The sequence below is a fragment of the Anomaloglossus baeobatrachus genome, chromosome 10, assembly GCF_048569485.1.
Source record: "Anomaloglossus baeobatrachus isolate aAnoBae1 chromosome 10, aAnoBae1.hap1, whole genome shotgun sequence".
Taxonomy (NCBI): domain Eukaryota; kingdom Metazoa; phylum Chordata; class Amphibia; order Anura; family Aromobatidae; genus Anomaloglossus; species Anomaloglossus baeobatrachus.
Genome location: NC_134362.1, coordinates 85949450 through 85974117, shown reverse-complemented (window position 1 = coordinate 85974117; position 24668 = coordinate 85949450). Strand labels below are relative to the sequence as shown.

General features: G+C 47.1%; 1 protein-coding gene across 2 annotated transcripts in view; it reads left to right on the top strand.

Moving 5' to 3' along the window:
* SLC5A12 (solute carrier family 5 member 12) overlaps positions 1–24668 on the top strand; it is a 130940-nt gene that overhangs the window by 75829 nt on the left and 30443 nt on the right. For both annotated transcript variants that reach the window (XM_075326511.1, XM_075326512.1), the window contains exons 5-6: positions 1341–1495; positions 15269–15409. In XM_075326511.1, coding sequence (XP_075182626.1) covers positions 1341–1495; positions 15269–15409 — 296 coding nt within the window. The remainder of the gene's footprint in view (positions 1–1340; positions 1496–15268; positions 15410–24668) is intronic.

Here is a 24668-nt window from a genome sequence, read left to right as displayed (position 1 = left end):
TCTCACCTGGGACAAGAGTCGTGTGAACTTCCTTATCGTCTGGGATCCCAGACTCGGCTTATGATTAGCCAGGCAGGCAAAATGTCACCTGTGTGCTGCTCGACTCATAGAAGATGTCACTTGAGGCCTGCAAAGCAATCGGCCAGAGACTACTAACCTGGGCCATGGATTGGGGTGGTGCCACTTGATCTGCTCATCTCTAAATGAGACGCATAGTCTGTATCTGAGCTGTAGACACAAAATAGTTGAGAACCTTTATCTAAAACTAGTGAGGAAGTTCCTTTATTTTTCATTAAGTAGGCAATAAAAAGCTGTTGTGATGGAGTCATTTTATTGCCCCTAAGGCTACATTTATAGTAGACGACTATAACTTTATAGAGTGTGTCCACCCATATCCTGTCCACCACCATTAACTTGAGAACGGCGGCAGCTATAGGCATAGAAGTGGTGTCTAGTGATGGTAAAGTAGCCATGCGCTATGCAATGAAACCACCTATATCACCACCTGGTGGAAAACAACGGAGTTACCATTTTTATCTCGAAAACGTAACGAGATAGAGAAAAAAAGTGAATTACAAAGTTGTAGGGCATCATCAATTCAATATGAATTGATACCTTGAATACAGAAATGCTATGATTAGAACGTGTAAAACTCACAAGGCTGTGGACGTGAAGCGATTCCTCATGGAGACCTTCCTACAAGTCATTGGGTATGGTGGCTGTGTGGAGTGGCCTCCACGCTCACCTGACCTGACCCCATTGGACTTCTTTCTGTGAGATCACATCAAACAGCAGGTGTATGCGACCCCTCCACCAACATTGCAGGACCTACGACGATGTATTACAGATGCTTGTGCAAACGTGTCACCTACCATATTTCACAATGTGCAGTAAGATACAGTATGCTGTCCAGAGTCCAGATGTGCATTGCAGCTGACGGGGGCCACTTTGAGCATCAAAGTTAAATGAGCGCCATATGCGTGACCAGCATTCGATGTTTTGGGGGGGTCATGGGTTTCATATCATAGCATTTGTGTATGCAAGGTGTCGATTCATATTGAATTGATGATGCCCTGCAACTTTGTAATTCACTTTTCTTCTCTATCTCGTTCCGTTTTCGAGATAAAAATGCTAACTCCGTTGTTTTCCACCGGGTGGCGCTATAGGTGGTTTCATTGCGTAGCGCATGGCTACTTTACTATACCCAGAGACCACTTCTATGCCTATAGCTGCCACCATTCTCAAGTTAATGGCGGTGGACAGGATATGGGTGGACACATGGTATGTATATCACTGCTATTCCTCATTTACAGTGAGTGCGTGTTTCATTTTTCTGCCAGGGAGGACTAAAGGCCGTTGTGTGGACAGACGCCTTCCAGATGGTGGTTATGGTCGTTGGGTTTTTGTCTGTTCTCATTGAAGGAACGATTCAGAATGGAGGGCCAAGCAATGTGTGGCAGACTGCAATCAACGGGTCCCGTATGGACATTGCCGAGTAATTATCTTATAAGCAATGATGTGAAAAGAATCCATATACTTCTTAAAAATCCTGTGAGCGATGTCTGACCCTTTAAGGACAGAGCGATTTTTCATTTTTGCACTTTAATTCCCTTATACCAAGAGCCATACCTTTATTATTTTTCCATCGCTATAGCCATTTGACGGCTTGCGTTTTGCGGGATGAGTTTTACTTTTGAATGACAGCATTCATTTATCATATGATGTGCTGGTAAGCAGGAAAAGAAATTCCAAGTTTGGAGAAATAGCAAAGAAAGTTAAATTCTACAATAGTTTTTTTGGGGTTTTATTTACAATGTTCATGTTACTATAAAACTGACCTGGCTGCATGATTTTCCAGGTAAGGCCGGAGTCACACTTGTGAGAGACTGGCGCGAGTCTCGCATCACATCACCTGGCACAGCCGCACACTCTTCTGACAGGAGCGGGTCGATATTTCTGATCTATCAAAATATAAAATAAATCAATCAGGTCGGTTAGCAGCGTAATGAAAAAAAAATGAAAAACACCAGAATTACGTTATTTTTGGCAGCTGCAACATTAGAATAAAATAAAATAAAATAAGAGGTGATCAAAACATCACATCTACTAAAAAATGGTATAAGTAAAAATGTCAGCTTAAGGTGCAAAAGATAAGCCATCACTTTGCCCCAGATCCTTAAAAGCAAAAAAAATGGGTCTTGGAACATGGCGCCAAAAGCAATTTTTTTTTCTACAATATTCTGAATTTTATTTCATTACTTAAATTAAAAGAAAAGTAAACATGTTTGGTGTTGAGAAACTCGTACTTACCTGGAGGATCATATTTTCAAGTCAGTTCTACCATATATTGAACATTGTAAATAATTTAAAAAACACATTGTGAAATTGGACTTTTTTTTACAATTTCACTGCACTTGGATTTTTTTTTCTTTTTTTAGTGAATTATTCGGCAAAATGAATGGTTTCAGTTATAAATACAACTTGTTCTACAAAAAACAAGCCCTTATATGGCTATATTGATGGAAAAATAGAAAAGTTATGGCTCTTGGAAAAAGGGGAGATAAAAACAAAAGTGAAAAAAATGAAAAATTGCTGGGTGGTGAAGAAGTTAAAAATAAAAATCTGACAATTGTGATGTGCATTTATATTCAGGTCCTTTAAATTAAATACTTTGTAGGTCCACCTTTCTCTGCAGTTACTGCTACAAGTCTTTTGGGGACGTCTCTAATGCGGGCTTTACACAAGACGACTGATCATGCGATGCATCGTCGGGGTCGCAGTTTTCGTGACTCACATCCGGCATCATACACGATGTTGTCTCGTGTAACACCTCCTAGCGATGCAGTATCGCTCACAAATCGTGAGTCGCGTACTCGTCGCTAGGTTTCATAAAATTGTTTAATTAAAAAAGTGACGGTTGTTCATCGTTTCCATGGCATCACACGTTACCTGCCTCCCGCGGCACCCTCCGGCTATGTGGAAGGAAAGAGGTGGGCGGGATGTTTACATCCCGCTCATCTCCGCCCCTCCACTGCTATTGGCCGGCTGCTGTGTGACATCACTGTGATGCCGAACGTCCCTCCCACTCCAGGAAGTGGACGCTCGTCGCCCACAGCGAGGTCGTCCGGAAGGTAAGTACATGTGACGGGGGTTAAACGAGTTTGTGCGCCACGAGCAGCAATTTGCCCGTGACGCAAAAACGACGGGGGCGGGTACGATCGATCGTGCTATCGCACAATCGGTTGTCTCGTGTAAAGCAGGCTTAACAGCTTTGCACTAGAGGCCGACATTTTTGCCCATTCTTATTTGCAAAAGAGCTGTAGCTCAGTGAGATTGGATGAAGAGCGTCCGTCAACAGAAATTTTCATGTTTTACCAAAAATTCTAAGTGGGATTTAGGACTGGACTGTGACTGGGCCATTCACATATGAATATGATTACATCTAAACCATCCATTTTAGTTCTGGCAGTATATTTAAATAGAAAAACACACTGTGGCAGATGTCAAAATTTGTATCCAAAGAATTCCACAAAGAAAGAGTGGAAGTAACACCCAATAAATTCAAATAAGGAAAGAACAATATCCAGTGGTAATCCAATTCAGGATTGCATAAAATTTCTCTTTTAATTATGTCCATATTTAAAAAACTATTTTAGTTCATATTCGGCAATAAAAATACAAGGGTGGAGGTAAAAACACAATGGCACGGACTACGCATTTCAGCAACTGGTGCATGGACAATGATGAAGGTGAACACCAATCGCTGAAACGTGTAGTCCGTGCCATTGTGTTTATCCCTCCACCCTTGTATTTTTATTACTGAATATGAACTAAAGCAGTGTTAGTGAAGAGTAGAGATGAGCGAACCGGTCCCGGTTCGGCTCGAGGCGGTTCGCCGAACGGGGGGTCTGGCTCGAGTTCGGCTCGTCGAACGTTCGACGAACCGAACTCGAGCCCATAGGAAACAATGGCAGGCAATCACAAACACAGTAAAACACCTAGAAAACACCCTCAAAGGTGTCCAAAAGGTGACAAACAACTCACAACACAACACAAACACATGGGAAAGTGACAAGGACATGTACTCATGCGAAAACAAAACAGCTGGACAAGGAAAAAGAGGAGGACACACAGATATAGGCATGGCACGCCCTTCTAAAGTCATGTAAAACACCGCAAGGTGACTCCAAGCGGAGTCTCCCTTTTTTCCAAAAATTGGGCCCCACACACCCACCCCTTCAGTGGCAGCAGTTGTGCCCCAGTTGTACACTTCACAGCTAGATTTGCATCAAGCACATTCAAAAATACGCCATTCTTATCCGTCCCCAGGATGACACCGGGGTAGGTAGCAAAGTCTTTCCTGATCCCAGCTCTGTTCATCTTGGCTTCTTTTAAAAACACAGCAAGCAAGGGTTACTCCAAGCGGAGTCTCCCTTTTTTCCAAAAATTGGGCCCCACACACACCCACCCCTTCAGTGGCAGCACTTGGGCCCCAGTTGTACACTTCACAGCTAGATTTGCATCAAGCACATTCAAAAATACGCTATTCTTAACCGTCCCCAGGATGACACCGGGGTAGGTAGCAAAGTCTTTCCTGATCCCAGCTCTGTTCATCTTGGCTTCTTTTAAAAACACAGCAAGCAAGGGTTACTCCAAGCGGAGTCTCCCTTTTTTCCAAAAATTGGGCCACACAGACACCCACCCCATCAGTGGCAGCACTTGGGCCCTAGTTGCAAACAGGATGTTTTGATTTGCATCAAGCACATTCAAAAATACGCTATTCTTAGCCGTCCCCAGGATGACACCGGGGTAGGTAGCAAAGTCTTTCCTGATCCCAGCTCTGTTCATCTTGGCTTCTTTTAAAAACACAGCAAGCAAGGGTTACTCCAAGCGGAGTCTCCCTTTTTTCCAAAAATTGGGCCACACAGACACCCACCCCATCAGTGGCAGCACTTGGGCCCTAGTTGCAAACAGGATGTTTTGATTTGCATCAAGCACATTCAAAAATACGCTATTCTTAGCCGTCCCCAGGATGACACCGGGGTAGGTAGCAAAGTCTTTGCTGACCCATGACTTGTTCATCTTGGCTTCTTTTAAAAACAATGTAAGCAAGGGTTACTCCAAGCGGAGTCTCCCTTTTTTCCAAAAATTGGGCCACACAGACACCCACCCCATCAGTGGCAGCACTTGGGCCCTAGTTGCAAACAGGATGTTTTGATTTGCATCAAGCACATTCAAAAATACGCTATTCTTAGCCGTCCACAGGATGACACCGGGGTAGGTAGCAAAGTCTTTCCTGATCCCAGCTCTGTTCATCTTGGCTTCTTTTAAAAACACAGCAAGCAAGGGTTACTCCAAGCGGAGTCTCCCTTTTTTCCAAAAATTGGGCCACACAGACACCCACCCCATCAGTGGCAGCACTTGGGCCCTAGTTGCAAACAGGATGTTTTGATTTGCATCAAGCACATTCAAAAATACGCTATTCTTAGCCGTCCCCAGGATGACACTGGGGTAGGTAGCAAAGTCTTTGCTGACCCATGACTTGTTCATCTTGGCTTCTTTTAAAAACAATGTAAGCAAGGGTTACTCCAAGCGGAGTCTCCCCTTTTTTCCAAAAATTGGGCCCCACACACACCCACCCATTCAGTGGCAGCAGTTGTGCCCCAGTTGTACACTTCACAGCTAGATTTGCATCAAGCACATTCAAAAATACGCTATTCTTAACCGTCCCCAGGATGACACCGGGGTAGGTAGCAAAGTCTTTCCTGATCCCAGCTCTGTTCATCTTGGCTTCTTTTAAAAACACAGCAAGCAAGGGTTACTCCAAGCGGAGTCTCCCTTTTTTCCAAAAATTGGGCCACACAGACACCCACCCCATCAGTGGCAGCACTTGGGCCCTAGTTGCAAACAGGATGTTTTGATTTGCATCAAGCACATTCAAAAATACGCTATTCTTAGCCGTCCCCAGGATGACACTGGGGTAGGTAGCAAAGTCTTTGCTGACCCATGACTTGTTCATCTTGGCTTCTTTTAAAAACAATGTAAGCAAGGGTTACTCCAAGCGGAGTCTCCCCTTTTTTCCAAAAATTGGGCCCCACACACACCCACCCATTCAGTGGCAGCAGTTGTGCCCCAGTTGTACACTTCACAGCTAGATTTGCATCAAGCACATTCAAAAATACGCCATTCTTATCCGTCCCCAGGATGACACCGGGGTAGGTAGCAAAGTCTTTCCTGATCCCAGCTCTGTTCATCTTGGCTTCTTTTAAAAACACAGCAAGCAAGGGTTACTCCAAGCGGAGTCTCCCTTTTTTCCAAAAATTGGGCCACACAGACACCCACCCCATCAGTGGCAGCACTTGGGCCCTAGTTGCAAACAGGATGTTTTGATTTGCATCAAGCACATTCAAAAATACGCTATTCTTAGCCGTCCCCAGGATGACACCGGGGTAGGTAGCAAAGTCTTTCCTGATCCCAGCTCTGTTCATCTTGGCTTCTTTTAAAAACACAGCAAGCAAGGGTTACTCCAAGCGGAGTCTCCCTTTTTTCCAAAAATTGGGCCACACAGACACCCACCCCATCAGTGGCAGCACTTGGGCCCTAGTTGCAAACAGGATGTTTTGATTTGCATCAAGCACATTCAAAAATACGCTATTCTTAGCCGTCCCCAGGATGACACCGGGGTAGGTAGCAAAGTCTTTCCTGATCCCAGCTCTGTTCATCTTGGCTTCTTTTAAAAACACAGCAAGCAAGGGTTACTCCAAGCGGAGTCTCCCTTTTTTCCAAAAATTGGGCCACACAGACACCCACCCCATCAGTGGCAGCACTTGGGCCCTAGTTGCAAACAGGATGTTTTGATTTGCATCAAGCACATTCCAAATCCACAAGCATTTACTCTCCCCAGGATGACACAGGGGTAGTAAATTCCTTCTGGATCCATGACTTGTTCATTTTGATGAACGTCAGTCTGTCCACATTGTCACTGGACAGACGCGTGCGCTTATCTGTCAGCACACACCCAGCAGCACTGAATACACGTTCAGAGACAACGCTGGCAGCTGGACACGACAAAATCTCCAAGGCGTAAGTTGCGAGCTCTGGCCATTTTTGTAGGTTTGAAGCCCAAAAGGAGCAAGGCTCCAGTTGCACAGTCATGGCATCGATGTTCATTTGGAGATACTCCTGTATCATCCTCTCCAGCCGTTGACTATGTGTCAGACTTGTTGTCTCTGGTGGCCTTGCAAAAGAGGGTCTAAAAAAATTATGAAAAGATTCCATAAAATTGCTGTTACCGGCACCAGAAAAGGTCCTACTGGTACGGGTAGACTGTTGAAGATGACGAGACCGTCCCATGTTTGTCAAGTTACAACTGGGAGATTCACTCCCTGCACCTGCACGGTTGTTTGGTGGAAAAGCCGAGCTAAGATCTAGTAACAGCTTCTGCTGATACTCCTGCATACGTGCGTCCCTTTCTATGGCTGGAATTATGTCACAAAATTTGGACTTGTACCGGGGATCTAATAGTGTGGCAATCCAGTAGTCATCATCACTTCTAATTTTGACAATACGACTGTCATGTTGGAGGTAGTGCAACAAAAAGGCACTCATGTGTCTTGCGCAGCCATGCGGACCAAGTCCATGCTGTGTTTGTGGCATAGAGGTGCTACCCGTTCTTTCTTCCTCTGACATCTGACCCCAACCTCTTTCAACTGAAATTTGACCAAGGTCTCCCTCATCCGCTGAGTCTTCCATGTCCATGGACAGTTCGTCCTCCATTTCTTCATGTTCTCCTGCACCTTGCTCAACATTTCGCCTGCTACTATGCGCCCTTGTCGATCCCTGTCCCCCATGGTCCCATGCCTGCTGCGTTGGTGATGATGAACGTCTGGACCTTCGTGATGTTGTTGTCCCTTGCGCATATGAATCCTCCTGTAGTTCCTCCCCTTCATGTTGTCCCACCCCCTGACTCCGAATAGTGTTTAGCGTGTGCTCCAGCATGTAAATGACTGGAATCGTCATGCTGATAATGGCATTGTCAGAGCTAAACATATTCGTCGCCATGTCGAAACTGTGCAGAAGGGTGCATAGGTCCTTGATCTGAGACCACTCCATCAGGGTGATCTGCCCCACCTCTGCATCTCGTTGGCCCAGGCTATACGTCATGACGTATTGCACCAGGGCTCTGCGGTGCTGCCACAGTCGCTGTAACATGTGGAGAGTTGAATTCCAGCGTGTCGCCACATCGCATTTCAGGCGATGAACCGGCAGGCCGAAAGACTTCTGGAGCGATGCAAGTCGCTCTGCTGCGGCGCTTGAACGGCGGAAGTGAGCTGACAGTTTTCGTGCCCTGTTCAGAAGGCCATCTAGGCCGGGATAGTGTGTTAAAAATTGCTGCACGACAAGGTTCAACACGTGAGCCATACAAGGTACGTGTGTCACCTTGCCCAGGCGAAGTGCCGCACCCAGGTTTGCAGCATTGTCGCACACGGCCTTACCAGGCTGCAGTTTGAGTGGAGACAACCATTTATTAAACTCGGACCGCAAAGCTGACCACAACTCCTCAGCTGTGTGACTCTTATTACCAAGACATGTCAAGCTAAAGACCGCCTGATGCCGTTGCGCTCTGCTGCCAGCATAGTAATGAGGGGTGCGTGATTCCTTCTGCGCAGTGAGAACGCTGGTGGCCTGACCAGGCAGGCTTGGGGCGGAGGTGGAGGACCCAGATGAGGTGGAGGATGCAGAAGCAGTGGCGGAACTTGGACAGACAGAGGATTGACACACAAGTCGTGGGGACGGCAAGACTTGTGCAGCAGACCCTTCACCATCTATCACCATAGTTACCCAGTGCCCAGTCAGCGACATGTAACGTCCCTGTCCATGCTTACTGGTCCAAGTATCGGTGGTGAAATGCACCCGTTCACACACAGAGTTTCTCAAGGAAGCGGTGATGTTGTGTGCGACATGCTGGTGTAGCGCGGGCACACCTTTCTTAGAGAAGTAGTGGCGACTAGGCATCTGGTACTGGGGCACAGCGACAGACATAAGGTCTCTAAAATCCTGTGTGTCCACTAGGCGGAAAGGCAGCATTTCGGTAGCCAACAGCTTACAGAGGGATAGAGTCAACCTCTTAGCTTTGTCATGGGTCGGAGGAAGTGGCCTTTTATTTGACCACATCTGAGGGACAGAGATCTGGCTGCTGTGTGTAGACGGTGTTGAGTAGGGTGTCCCTTGAAAAATGCAGGTTTGTGAGGAAAGTGCAGGCGGAGACATGATGTTGCCTTCATCCAACGTTGGTGCTATCGATGTCTGAGAGAGCTGTACACACTCACTTGTTTCCCCTTCCAAACCAACTGACGACCTTACAAGCAAACTGCCTGTTGCGGTTACAGTGGTGGAAGTTTTGCGTGGAAAAACAGGTGTGGCAGCTGTCCCCACAGTCCTAGAAGATGAAGAGCGCGCGGATGCAGTGGAAGGGGCGGGCGGTGGATGGTTCGCTCCACTAGGCCGCATTGCAGCACGGTGAGCTTCCCACCGGGACTTATGATATTTAGTCATGTGACGATTCATGGAAGAAGTTGTCAAACTGCTGAGGTTTTGACCTCTACTAACAGAATCATGACAAATGTTACATATCACATGAGTTGGGCGATCTTTTTCGATGTGAAAAAAGGACCAGGCTAGGCAAGGCTTAGAGGCCATGCGACCTGTTGATCCACCCCGAATAATGCTCATAGGCAGAGTGGTGGCTGAGGATGCAGTTGTAGACGTGCTACCAGTGCTCCGACTCTGTCCAGGAAGGCGCAAGGTAACTTCGTCGTCGGTTGCATCCTCCTCCACCGCCTCTGTTGACCTCCTCGAGTGCCTGACTGGGGGTTGACAGTAGGTGGGATCTAGAACGTCATCATCAATTGTTGTGTTTGCACTCCCCTCCCCCTCAGACCGAGCCTCTTCTTGCCCTGACGGAATATTTAAGTTGTCATCCCAATCGGGTATCTGCGTCTCATCTTCATCAGTATGTTCCTCATTGTCTATAACCACAGGTGTTACAGTTTGTGACAAAGGGTCAACATTATGCTCAGAAACTTGGTCCTCACGGCCTGAATCTGAGTCACAAAGGTTCTGGGCATCACTGCAGACCATTTCCTGTTCTGTACTCACTGTAGCTTGGGAGCAGACCTCTGATTCCCAGGCTATAGTGTGACTGAACAGCTCTGCAGACTCAGCCATCTCAGTTCCACCATACTGTGCAGGGCTGATGGAGACTTCAGAGCTGGGAGAAAGCAAGTTTGATTGGGATGACAACTCAGAGGACTGGTGTTTTTTGGATGCGGTACTTGAAGTGGCAGAGAGGGCACTTGTTGGACCACTTGAGATCCATTCAAGCATTTTCCTTTTTTGCCCATCATCTACCTTTGTTCCTGTTGTTCGTGTCCGTAACAAAGGGAGCACATCGGATTGTCCACGGTAAGTAGTAGACATCTTACTTTTGCTGGTAGATGGTCTATCTTCAGCAGATGATAATGGAGCTTTGCCACCTTCCCCACGGACAAAACCTTTTTTGCCTTTTCCACCACGCCTCTTCCCCTTTCCACCAGCATCTGTCATTTTGCCACTCATGTTGATTGCGACAAGATTGTGGACTGAAAATGTGGTAGTAAAAATTGAGAGGTGGTGAAGATTGCAGTGGTGGTCTAGCTTTATTAACAGTAGAATAATAAAGAATAAATATCCCTGACAATGCAACTTAGTTATAATTAGTTGGAGTGTGCAACGCAGGCAGACGTGCTGCAAATGTCTTTGCACTAGTGGGACTATAGCAAAGTCCAATAGCCACGTATAGGATGCCACTAGGTACACTGAGTGTTTGCTAGTATAATGGCTTGGTTAGAATGAGTTGTAGTGTGCAACGCAGGCAGACGCGCTCTGCAAATGTCTTTGCACTAGTGGGACTATAGCAAAGTCCAATAGCCACGTATAGGATGCCACTAGGTACACTGAGTGTTTGCTAGTATAATGGCTTGGTTAGAATGAGTTGTAGTGTGCAACGCAGGCAGACGCGCTCTGCAAATGTCTTTGCACTAGTGGGACTATAGCAAAGTCCAATAGCCACGTATAGGATGCCACTAGGTACACTGAGTGTTTGCTAGTATAATGGCTTGGTTAGAATGAGTTGTAGTGTGCAACGCAGGCAGACGCGCTCTGCAAATGTCTTTGCACTAGTGGGACTATAGCAAAGTCCAATAGCCACGTATAGGATGCCACTAGGTACACTGAGTGTTTGCTAGTATAATGGCTTGGTTAGAATGAGTTGTAGTGTGCAACGCAGGCAGACGCGCTCTGCAAATGTCTTTGCACTAGTGGGACTATAGCAAAGTCCAATAGCCACGTATAGGATGCCACTAGGTACACTGAGTGTTTGCTAGTATAATGGCTTGGTTAGAATGAGTTGTAGTGTGCAACGCAGGCAGACGCGCTCTGCAAATGTCTTTGCACTAGTGGGACTATAGCAAAGTCCAATAGCCACGTATAGGATGCCACTAGGTACACTGAGTGTTTGCTAGTATAATGGCTTGGTTAGAATGAGTTGTAGTGTGCAACGCAGGCAGACGCGCTCTGCAAATGTCTTTGCACTAGTGGGACTATAGCAAAGTCCAATAGCCACGTATAGGATGCCACTAGGTACACTGAGTGTTTGCTAGTATAATGGCTTGGTTAGAATGAGTTGTAGTGTGCAACGCAGGCAGACGCGCTCTGCAAATGTCTTTGCACTAGTGGGACTATAGCAAAGTCCAATAGCCACGTATAGGATGCCACTAGGTACACTGAGTGTTTGCTAGTATAATGGCTTGGTTAGAATGAGTTGTAGTGTGCAACGCAGGCAGACGCGCTCTGCAAATGTCTTTGCACTAGTGGGACTATAGCAAAGTCCAATAGCCACGTATAGGATGCCACTAGGTACACTGAGTGTTTGCTAGTATAATGGCTTGGTTAGAATGAGTTGTAGTGTGCAACGCAGGCAGACGCGCTCTGCAAATGTCTTTGCACTAGTGGGACTATAGCAAAGTCCAATAGCCACGTATAGGATGCCACTAGGTACACTGAGTGTTTGCTAGTATAATGGCTTGGTTAGAATGAGTTGTAGTGTGCAACGCAGGCAGACGCGCTCTGCAAATGTCTTTGCACTAGTGGGACTATAGCAAAGTCCAATAGCCACGTATAGGATGCCACTAGGTACACTGAGTGTTTGCTAGTATAATGGCTTGGTTAGAATGAGTTGTAGTGTGCAACGCAGGCAGACGCGCTCTGCAAATGTCTTTGCACTAGTGGGACTATAGCAAAGTCCAATAGCCACGTATAGGATGCCACTAGGTACACTGAGTGTTTGCTAGTATAATGGCTTGGTTAGAATGAGTTGTAGTGTGCAACGCAGGCAGACGCGCTCTGCAAATGTCTTTGCACTAGTGGGACTATAGCAAAGTCCAATAGCCACGTATAGGATGCCACTAGGTACACTGAGTGTTTGCTAGTATAATGGCTTGGTTAGAATGAGTTGTAGTGTGCAACGCAGGCAGACGCGCTCTGCAAATGTCTTTGCACTAGTGGGACTATAGCAAAGTCCAATAGCCACGTATAGGATGCCACTAGGTACACTGAGTGTTTGCTAGTATAATGGCTTGGTTAGAATGAGTTGTAGTGTGCAACGCAGGCAGACGCGCTCTGCAAATGTCTTTGCACTAGTGGGACTATAGCAAAGTCCAATAGCCACGTATAGGATGCCACTAGGTACACTGAGTGTTTGCTAGTATAATGGCTTGGTTAGAATGAGTTGTAGTGTGCAACGCAGGCAGACGCGCTCTGCAAATGTCTTTGCACTAGTGGGACTATAGCAAAGTCCAATAGCCACGTATAGGATGCCACTAGGTACACTGAGTGTTTGCTAGTATAATGGCTTGGTTAGAATGAGTTGTAGTGTGCAACGCAGGCAGACGCGCTCTGCAAATGTCTTTGCACTAGTGGGACTATAGCAAAGTCCAATAGCCACGTATAGGATGCCACTAGGTACACTGAGTGTTTGCTAGTATAATGGCTTGGTTAGAATGAGTTGTAGTGTGCAACGCAGGCAGACGCGCTCTGCAAATGTCTTTGCACTAGTGGGACTATAGCAAAGTCCAATAGCCACGTATAGGATGCCACTAGGTACACTGAGTGTTTGCTAGTATAATGGCTTGGTTAGAATGAGTTGTAGTGTGCAACGCAGGCAGACGCGCTCTGCAAATGTCTTTGCACTAGTGGGACTATAGCAAAGTCCAATAGCCACGTATAGGATGCCACTAGGTACACTGAGTGTTTGCTAGTATAATGGCTTGGTTAGAATGAGTTGTAGTGTGCAACGCAGGCAGACGCGCTCTGCAAATGTCTTTGCACTAGTGGGACTATAGCAAAGTCCAATAGCCACGTATAGGATGCCACTAGGTACACTGAGTGTTTGCTAGTATAATGGCTTGGTTAGAATGAGTTGTAGTGTGCAACGCAGGCAGACGCGCTCTGCAAATGTCTTTGCACTAGTGGGACTATAGCAAAGTCCAATAGCCACGTATAGGATGCCACTAGGTACACTGAGTGTTTGCTAGTATAATGGCTTGGTTAGAATGAGTTGTAGTGTGCAACGCAGGCAGACGCGCTCTGCAAATGTCTTTGCACTAGTGGGACTATAGCAAAGTCCAATAGCCACGTATAGGATGCCACTAGGTACACTGAGTGTTTGCTAGTATAATGGCTTGGTTAGAATGAGTTGTAGTGTGCAACGCAGGCAGACGCGCTCTCCAAATGTCTTTGCACTAGTGGGACTATAGCAAAGTCCAATAGCCACGTATAGGATGCCACTAGGTACACTGAGTGTTTGCTAGTATAATGGCTTGGTTAGAATGAGTTGTAGTGTGCAATGCAGGCAGACGCGCTCTGCAAATGTCTTTGCACTAGTGGGACTATAGCAAAGTCCAATAGCCACGTATAGGATGCCACTAGGTACACTGAGTGTTTGCTAGTATAATGGCTTAGTTATCAGTTGGAGTGTGCAGAGGACAAGAGGGTACAGTGGCAGGATTGTGGTGCTCTGGGTAGAGGAATGGAAGACTGCCTTTCTATTCCCTCCTAATGGTGAAATGCAGGTAGGAAATCCCTGACCTGGGCTACACAGACGCTGTTGCTGTTTGCAGGACCTGTCACCTATGGCTCTCTGACCCTGCCGGTTGGAGCCCTTAAAAGGACTGCTATAAAGTGCTCTCCCTAAGCTGTCTAACGCTGTGTATGCAGCGCATACAGCTGTATCGGCTATAGGACTCAGGAAGACGGAGCTGCGACAGTGATGTCTGACACCAAAGACGCAGAAGGCAGATAATGGCGTCCGTGAAGAAAATGTCCGGTTTTATAATGCAGGGACATGTGACATGCAGATCCTATCACACATGCCGTTGCTTCTCTGGCTCAAAGTCCACTTAGCTGTGTGTGTGTCTGGGATTGGCTGACATGCTGGCCCGCCCCACAAGACGCGCGCGCTTAGGGAAGGAAGACAAGAAAAAAAAAAAAAAAAAATGGCGATCGCCATTATAGAAACAGCAGTGATCTGAAGGCGCTGTTCACGCACACTATACACTGAAATGTGATAATAGTTTGATTCACAGAGTGACTTACACTATTACAGCAGAAACCAAGCTATGATTTAGCTGTTTTTTGGCTGCTAGAACCGTTCTCGAACGTTTCTAGAACTACCGAGCTTTTGCAAAAAGCTCGAGTTCTAGTTCGATCTAGAACATGCCCCAAAATCACTCGAGCCGCGAACTGGAGAACCACGAACCACGAACCGCGCTCAACTCTAGTGAAGAGTTAGATTTCCACCACACAAAGTATTTTGCATTTAGCCAAAAAAGTTCTGCTTTGGTCTCATCTGACCAGAGTACCTTCTTCCACATACCAATGCGGGGACACAGCTAGCATGTGTAATGCATTATCATAATGGGTCCTCTAGTGCTCTATGTTTATTGATAGAGGTCAGAACAAGCATCGTAGGTAATTCAAAATCAGACAACTTTAGAAGTTACATGTAGTACCATCAGAACATCACTACACAGAAGTAGGAAAGTACTGGCTATACCAATGCTTAATAACTTATTATGGAAAAATAGTACTAAATAGCAATATCTGTAATATGAGTCCATAGTTTATGCTAATGATCATAATGCAGCTGTAATAAACCTGTATCTCATTAAAGCTTTAGTGTGGACCCATTAAGAAGACATACGTTTTGGACAATTGCAGTTGGGGGAACATTTACATGGTTGGGAATCTATGGAGTCAACCAGTCGACAATACAGAGGTGCATTTCCTGCAAGTCAGAGAAACACGCAAAACTGTAAGTTTTATCAAAACCATTCAATTTAATAAAAATGTGTCACTAACTTTCCTCAAAGGAACGATCAAAAATATGTGATGAAGGATATCAGAATAGTTCACGGTATGAGTTGTACCCATGTAATATAATAAAGTGGAATCTATACAGTAAATATGTAATTAGATCCACTCTATGATCTGAGACTCCTGATGTTATACAGAGATCTGAAACAATATCTTCTGGAAAGGATGCTAGATTTTTTAAATTATTTTAAACATTTTTTTATTTCTATTATTATTATTATTATTATTATTTATTATTCAGCATGAATTGAACTAATCATGAAACAATTAAATGGGTTATCCAGCTTGTTTTGACTTTTTTTTATTATTTCCCTATTGGTCTACATTGGGGTAGGTGAGTAGATAGTGATCACTTACCTGCCCTGCTGTCAGCCCCTCTCCCCCAGCTCAGAGTGGTCAGGTGACCGCTTCTGCTGCGATTTTGCTGCTTCCGGTCATTTCATGTCAACATGGGCAGGACCATCTTGACATGCAAATCTGGGGTCAGCATGTTGCCGCCCTGCTGGGCGGGTACAGTGCGTGGAGTCCCCGCCCCCCTTCCTTGCACCCTCCCACACATTCCCCCGCACCTCGTACTCCCCCTGCAACCTCCACCTGCACTGCTGTGGGACCGGTGAGCTGAGGGGAGGGGCCTGGTGGCGGCTGCCCGTGGTGTCACCGCCGGTACCGGGCCCCCTGCTCAGGATCGCATATTCAAATGTATCAGCAGCATCTGTGTTGCCGATACATTTGAAAGCACTGATGAGAGGGATCGCAGCGCTGCTTCTCATCACTGTCCCGCTGTCTGTGTCTGACAGTTCAGGACAGCGATGATGTCACTACTGTGCTGATATGTCCAGACCAGACAGCATGCGAACGTGCAGGAGCAGCGGGGACCGAGGAGGGATAAGTATGTACTCCCTACATGTGTTCCCTATGGGGGTATGGGGGTCGGTGCAGAACGATGGTGGGGGGGTCGGCGCCGTGTATGTGTGTGGGGGGGTTGCAGAGCCCGATGTGTGTGTGGTGTGCAGAGCCCTATGTGTGTGTGCGGTGCAGAGTCCGATGTGTGTGTGCGGTGCAGAGTCCGGTGTGTGTGTGGTGCAGAGCTATATGTGTGTGTGCGGTTCAGAGCCCTATGTGTGTGTGTGGTGCTGAGTCCGATGTGTGTGGTGCAGAGCCATATGTGTGTGTGGTGTGCAGAGCCCGATGTGGTGGGGAGTGCAGAGCCCGATGTGGTGTGGGGTGCAGAGCCCGATGTGGGGCTGTTATTTCCAATGCTGTAGTGATAACAGGTCAGTGCTGAGGCAGAATACTGACAGGGAATGTGTGTGCAGGGGGTGGTCAGGGGACGAGGCTGGATACTGGGGTGGGGCTGGACACTGGGGTGGGTGGTGACAGCTCTGACTGGAGGTTTAGCACAGGAAGTTATCATATTTGCTGGAGCTGAATGTAAACAAAGAGCTGCAGAGAATAAAGGGATAATTCAAGAGGAACAAAAGTTAGAAAACAAAAAATAACAATGTAGGGATGTTTTATATGACAATACAGCACAGATTAGCTTAACAAAAATTTTTGAGTTTATGTCGGACAACTCCTTTAAGTAGTAATATCTATTGTATCATTGGTGGACATTGCCACCTAGTGGCCACATAATAAACTACCAGAATCAATAATTTGCTCATGCATCCCAAGAATAGGTCATGAATGTTATAAGGCTCTATCCTGATGTGACAGATATATTAAAGTGATCATGATATGTAGGATTAATGGATTGTCAAGAACATAAAGAAACCTGACCACATGGTGATGGTCAGGAAAAATTAACTGTAGTGCTGTCCTTGGCAAATTGCATGGTCACTTCTGTCACTTAATCACAACAGGTTGTGATCATCGAATAATATTAGTGACAGACAAATGTAAGATGATATATAGCCCGGGCTTACTTGTTTCTCCTTGGAATATATCACCATGGACTTTCCTCTTGTAGACTTTCTACGTAGCATGATAACAGATAGTTCCATTTTACTGGAAAGATTTTTGTTTTGTATGCATAACATCTTATCAATGAGACAATTAATGCCTCAGTTTACATCCCCAGCTATGTAATTCTATAGGTCATAAATAGTTCCCTGGTATCAGCTGTTCATTATCTGCATAACAAGGTCTGTAGGTTTCTGCTCTGTCCTGATAATGAAGAGCTTTGATAATTTGCCCACGTAACATATACTGTATAAGTGAGATGTCACACAGTCAGACCTTACCAACAATGCAGGAACGATACAGGTCGCAGTAGCGACCTGTATAACGATCTCAGCAGTCACTGTGACCCTGCCACACAGTGTCAAACACAGCGATGTGTCCTGCCCAGCAGGACATCGGCTTTGAAGAAAATGGCCTGGACCATTCTGCAACGACTAGTGATCTCACAGCAGGGGCCTGATCGCTGGTAGGTGTCACACATAACAAGATCGCTAACGGGATCGCTACTGCGTCACAGAAACCGTGACTCAGCAGCGATCTCGCTAGCGATCTCGTTATGTGTGACGGTACCTTAAGAGCTGTGTCTTCAACAGCCTTTCCACTTAGTTTTTTTTACAGTTATCTGCTATCTATGAATGAACTTTTACTAATCTAATCACTTAGAAGATAAGAGAAGAGAAGACACTGTGGAGGCCCATATATTGTCCATGTGACGCCCTTGGACTATCAGGACGTCACAGGGTACTGCACGCTCTTTCTCTTTAGTGCAGTATTCAAATTCCTCATCGTTCTGGGTCCCCATCTTACAGTATTGCCTCCAACAGCAAATCAAATCCTAGATACACCCTGCACCACATCCACCAGACACACCAGTGGGCGGCTTGAGCGGAATAGGGTCGCCCACCTAGGGGTCAGGAAAAAGGGAGGTGAGGAGTGTAGAGTAGTAAGAGAGAGGCGTAAGCGAGAGGAGTAGTGAAGTGGAGAAGGTTGGGAGTAGTGGCTCCCAGGAGAAGCTATCTAGGTCGCAGACGGTGGTTTGGACCAAGAGAAGTCAGACACCCGGTCGCAGGGGATTGAAGCTAGGTTCCTGGAACCCGTCAGGGAGGACAGTCAGCAGCCTGGTCCTATCACTGGTCCAGGACCGAAGGCACGTCGGAGTACACGGACAATAGGTCGGGGAGAAGCTTCAGGCAACCCGGCAATTAACCTGCAGAGAACGGAGCCTTTATGGACTGTTCCCACTAGCTCCAGAATCGGGGCACTAGTGCAACGAGGGGGATAGGGCCTTCCATACAAGCAGCTCAATTCCAAGCGTGAGCTCCTGAGAGCAGGCTCTTTCACTTAGCCATAGTGGGGAACGGGGCCTGGACAACTCCAAGCTACTGGGCTACAACGGACAATCTAAAACTTTTGTGCCAGGAGGCAGGTACGGACCACCGGCAGTACTGCAGGGGATGGGACCCGGATGAGCTCCCCTCCAGAGGCAACGGCGTTCAGAGACTTGGTTTACCCTGTTGTCAGCGTCTGCTTCATTGCTGAGTAAGTAGAGTAAGTACCCGACTGACCCCTGCACTGTGTCCCTGCAGGTCCATCCAGAGTCCCGGGGCTTACCCCTACCCGTGGAGGGCAACGTCACCTAGCTGCCCCACTCCATCACCCCGGGTACTCCCAATGGCAGCGGCGGTACTCCCAATTACCATACACCACGGGTGGCGTCACAAACTATACCAAATCCCCTGTAAATACTCCCTTTTCCATTTGAGTGTGGCCCCTAGCCCCCGGGTATGGAGACCCTCGAGCCATGAGTAATCATCACCCCCGGATCTGAGCGGTTCGATCCGCTGCAGGGGCGGCACATATATATATATATATATATGTATATATATATATATATATATATACATAGAGCATATGTGCAAAAATATACCACCATACTTACAGCTCAAGACAGTGGCGGAGTAGATCTGTCACCCAAGACTACTTCCCTTGCCACGCTATACTTGGCATAGTCAGTAGAATCGAGCCTTGAATGATACTGGGACGGCTGGTGTGACATGGAAGATGGCGATTGTTGCACTGTCAATAATGGCGTACAGTGGCGTAGATCCAAATGAAAATTTCATTCTTTGTGGGCATTGGAGAAGTGGAAGATTGTGGAGGCTATGGTGAGGAATACCCACCCTCAGAGGTCAAAGTGGAGAAGGAAGGTGTGCCCATTGCAGAGTGACTGAACAATGAGTAGAGGCCCAGAGAAAATGTAATGGTAAGTCAGAACAGACTCTACTTTGTGAAAGGCAGAACCATGATGTGGAATGCCTAGAGGTGAGTTGGATGGCACCATTTTGTGAGTGGTAGTTAAAGAGCGGTTTGGCTTAGCTGAGATCTCTGGTGATTGAGTGGGAGCTGGTGATTGCCCGAAAAAGCCTGGTGATAGAGCAAGTATAGCCACATTGGTCAGAGGCCTTAACACTAGAAGTCCCAGAAATTTTGAGCTCCCACCTGAAGTCCCGAAAGAGGGTCAAATGACCCTTAAGGGGCTTTACACGCTACGATATCGTTAATGTTTTATCATCGGGGTCACGTTGTTAGTGACGCACATCCGGCGTCATTAACGGTATTGCAGCGTGTAACACTTACCAGCGACCTTAAACGTCCTCCAAAGTGGTGAAAATCGTTCACCATGGAGAGGTCGTCCTAAAACCAAAAATTGTTAATGGTTGTTTATAGATGTTGTTCCTCGTTACTGCGGCAGCACACATCGCTGTGTGTGACACCGCAGGGGCGAGGAACCTCATCTTACCTGCGTCCCGCCCGCAATGAGGAAGGAAGGAGGTGGGCGGGATGTTCGTCCCGCTCATCTCCACCCCTCCGCTTTGATTGGCCGGCCGCTTAGTGACGTCGCGGTGACGTCGCCGTGACGCCGAACGCACCTCCCCCTTGAGGGAGGGATTGTTCGGCAGTCACAGCGACGATGCCGACTAGGTAAGTATGTGTGACCCTGCCGAAGCGATAATGTTCGCTGTGGCAGCAATCACATGATATCGCATGCACGACGGGGGCGGGTGCTTTTGCGTACAATATCGCTAGCAATTGCTAGAAATATCATAGCATTTAAAGCCCGCTTTAGTCCAAACTGAATAGAACTAACTAGAAACAAAATGGCTAAACTCAATGGAAAACAACAACCTCCTGTGGTGCGACAGTAATGGCCTTAATTACAGAACAAAAGATGGTGATTATAGGATGTTAGCTAAAATCCTTCAGGTCATTCGACCCGTCTCTGGGTTCCAAAGGTAGAAATGTTAAATGACCTCTCTGGGACTTCTAGTGTTAATGGAGGAAGGGGTGAGACTGGGTGGCCATGCAGAAAAAGTCACCAAGCCCTCTGAGGGAGAGAAAGGAAGCAGCTCAGAGGCTGAATCTTGGACACCAGCTTAGTTTATGGCCCACATAAGGGCCAGGTGGTTGGAAGCTTTACAAGCCGAGCTGCTGGTGGGTTCCTCACCAATTCCATCAAAGTTCCAGAACCTGAAGGAAGCCATTACTCCCTGAAGGAGAGTGTCACGGGGTCCTTTTCCCATATCACACAATCAACAGAGCGAGAGATGAGTGAGCAATCCAAAGAGCATTTATTCCAAGCAAATCAAATGGTCCACAAAACAGAGAGTAAAATTGTCCAGTAGTGGCATATATGTCCCCGTCTCTCTGAGAAGTCCCAGCTTCTCCCAGGGGATCAATCCTTCTTCCTTCAAGTTCTCAAACAGATTGACTGAATCTCCCAGGTAAGCAGAGAGTTTACAGTAGGTGGTCTCTAGGCCACACCTAGGGACTGAAGCGTCTCAAGAAGCTATAACCTTGCACTAAAGGGGGTGATTACTTAAAAACAATACAATGTACACAGAAGCAGTACAAATAATGGATAGTGAACCATGCATAAAATAGGAATCTGTACAGCAAGATACACCTCCCCCAATTCCCACCATTACAACCTCTCCCTCCTTCTGAATAAGTGAGTATGCCATGAGGTCTACACAGACCTCTGGCCATCTCACTTAAGTCCATGTTGCTCAGCTGTGGGTAGTCTATAGTTCTTCTTGCTGGGACAGTCCATCAGCATTCTGGTGTTGGCTTCCACGCTTGTATTGGATGGAGAAGCTGTAGGTAGCCCCTTGTACAGCAGTAGGGTTGGAAGGACAAGCTTCCCTTTGCGTTCTCCTTCACTCAAACTGTGTTTCCTGCACCCACAAATCAGCATTGTAGATCTCCCACATAATGTCCTAGGAGAATATCTGCAGGCAGGCCTCTCATCACCCCAACCACACATTGCTTGACTCCAAAGCCAAAGTCCAGATTCACAGTAGCCTTTGGGATATTCCTTTTTTGTCCTCCAGCCAATTCAATAACAATCCCTGGTCCATGATGTATCGCCTCTGGCCGAACCACCCGGGGATCAGCTATTGTGAGAAATGCCCCAGAATCACAAAATCCAATGACTCTCTTTCCATCCAGCGCAACCTCCTGTAAGTGCTTGCTTTGATGGTAAGAGGAACTCGGGGCTGTGGCTCGCACCCTATAAACCCCTAGTGGGCGACCATGAGTGTCTGAATCATTAGGCAAGTCAACTTGAAGGGGTGAGAACTCTTCCCCCATTGTGCTCAGCTGTAGAGAATGAACAGGTCGATTTGGTGCAAGGTAATTCCTCAATCGACCAACAGGGCAAGTGTTTTGAAAATGCCCAGGCTGTCCACATCGATAACATCTCCTCTACATCGTACTCCTTCCAGTGTGCATTCTGGAGAGGGCAGTATGAGAATCTGGTGACAAAGGCCGGAGGCCATACACTCCAACAGGGGCATCTATGGTGCAGGGGTCAGCGGTACACTTCAGTAGAGGTGGTGGTAACTCTTCCTCAGGCGGGATTGAATGCACAAAATGCACTGGACAAGATGGAGGTGCGTGGAGGTTCCTCTGAGTCCTTGCGGGATAACTGGATTGCAGGTGCCCAGGTTGTACGGACCCATAACATCTCCTCTCTGTGATTCCCCCAGGGCGTGGTTGGAACTGTTGTGGCCCAGGATTGTGAGCTGTGGTTGTCATCGGCCTGTGGCTGGTTGGAAGGGCAGATATAACTGGAGAGGGCCGGGGAGCAGGAGCAAGCTGTGTCTTATTGTCCAGAACCCCCTCCATTGTGGTCGGATAGTAAGAGCCTCATCAGCCAAGGCAGCAGCTCTATCCAAGGTGCACGGTGTGCGCTGTCTCACCCACTCCCGTATTTCTGTGGGACACTTGTAAAGAAATTGTTCTATGAGAAATACCTGCATAACATCTTCCACAGTGAAGACGTCTTCCACTTCCAGCCATCTTCGGCATGCCTGGGACATCTTATGGGCATACTTCCTAAATGATCCCCCTGTGGTGCATGGGAGGTCTCGGAAATGTGTCCTATGTGAGTCTGGGGTGATGGCATGGTAATCCAGGATAGTCCGCTTTACAATGTTGTAATCCCGGTTCTGATGTGAGTCCATGGTGCAATAAGCCTCTGCCAGGCATCCGTTCAGGAGTCCCACTAACAAATGTACCCAGCCAGAGTGGGGAACCTCCATCATGGCACACTGCTGCTCAAAGTCCTTAAGGTACTGTCACACATAACGAGATCGCTAGCGAGATCGCAGCTGAGTCACCGTTTGGTGACGCAGTAGCGATCCCGTCAGCGATCTCGTTATGTGTGACATCTACCAGCGATCAGGCCCCTACTGTGAGATCGCTAGTCGTTGCTGAATGGTCCAGGTCATTTTCTTCAAAGGCGATGTCCTGCTGGGCAGGACACATCGCTGTGTTTGACACTGTGTGACAGGGTCACAGTGACTGCTGAGATCGCTATACAGGTCGCTACTGGTAAGATCTGACTGTGTGACATCTCACCTGCGACCTCCCAACGACTTACCTGCGATCCCTATCAGGTTGATTCGTTTTCGGGATCGCTGGTAAGTCGTTGTGTGTGACTGGGCCTTTAAAGAACCCTTCCATATCTCCAGAAGCCTCATCAAATGGCTTTGTAGTCCGCCCGGGTGATCCGTACAGGCACCCGAATCGCTGGGTTTACGCTCCAAATCACATTATTCTCTCTGTCGGACTCCATTGCTTCTTGTCTCCTCTGTGCTCGGGGAGCAGCCTGCTCCTTATATTCCTGAGATACAGCGGGGCCAAGAGCTGCCATCTCTTCTTCGAACCACAACACCCACTGGTTTTTGGGGCTGGGATCCCCGTCCCCAGTGTTTGTCCATCAAACATCTGGGAGGAGGTGGACTGGCTCTCAGCCACAAGTAGATCAATTAAGGCTTCTTTACTCAGTCCCTGGTAGCTCAGGCCCAGATCTTTGGCTCTCTCCTTTAGACTAGAAGCAGTCCAGTTTCTGTACTCACTCTGTTGGTGGATCTCCATTAGGCTGCACTCTGTTGATTGTGCCGCTGCCACCAGTTGTCACGTTGTCCTTTTCCCATATCACACAATCAACAGAGCGAGAGATGAGTGAGCAATTCAAAGAGCATTTATTCCAAGCAAATCAAATGGTCTATAACATAATCTACAAAACAGAGGGTAAAATTATCCAGTAGTGGCATTAATGTCCCCGTCTCTCTGAGAAGTCCCGGCTTCTACGAAAAACCACAACCAATATACAAACGAGGTATGATAGACAGAGCAAACCACGTAAACAATACCTCTAAAAATATAGCTTTATTCGTTAGAAAAATAAACTATAGACACCATATGTCTTCCAAACAACAATTATAGACAATGAAGAGGATGTGAATAGTAGCTTAGGCTTAGATGAAAAATAGAAAGGTGTGAGGGAATAAGCAATAGATCAGTAGTAGGTATAGGGTTTGTAGATGCTGACCTAGATCCTTAAATGACCCTTCCTACCAGCGGAGGGTGTCGTACTTTTTTGGACCTCCCCCGCTCCGGGTGGCTGGCCCTCACTGTCCCTATTCTCCACTAGCCTGTGTCCACCACCAAGAACCAAGTGCAAATTGTGTTTTAGACAAACCACATATAACAATACATAATAGTGTGTCGCCCTGGGCAAGCCAGGGGACACGGGTCACAACACCACCACACCCCACACTCCAGGTAGGCATATCAATGCTAACCACAAATCCTTGTTGCCTTCCTCCAGAGGTTGATGATGCACACCAGGGGGTGGGCCAGGCGGTTGGCTCCGCCCACCGAGGAGC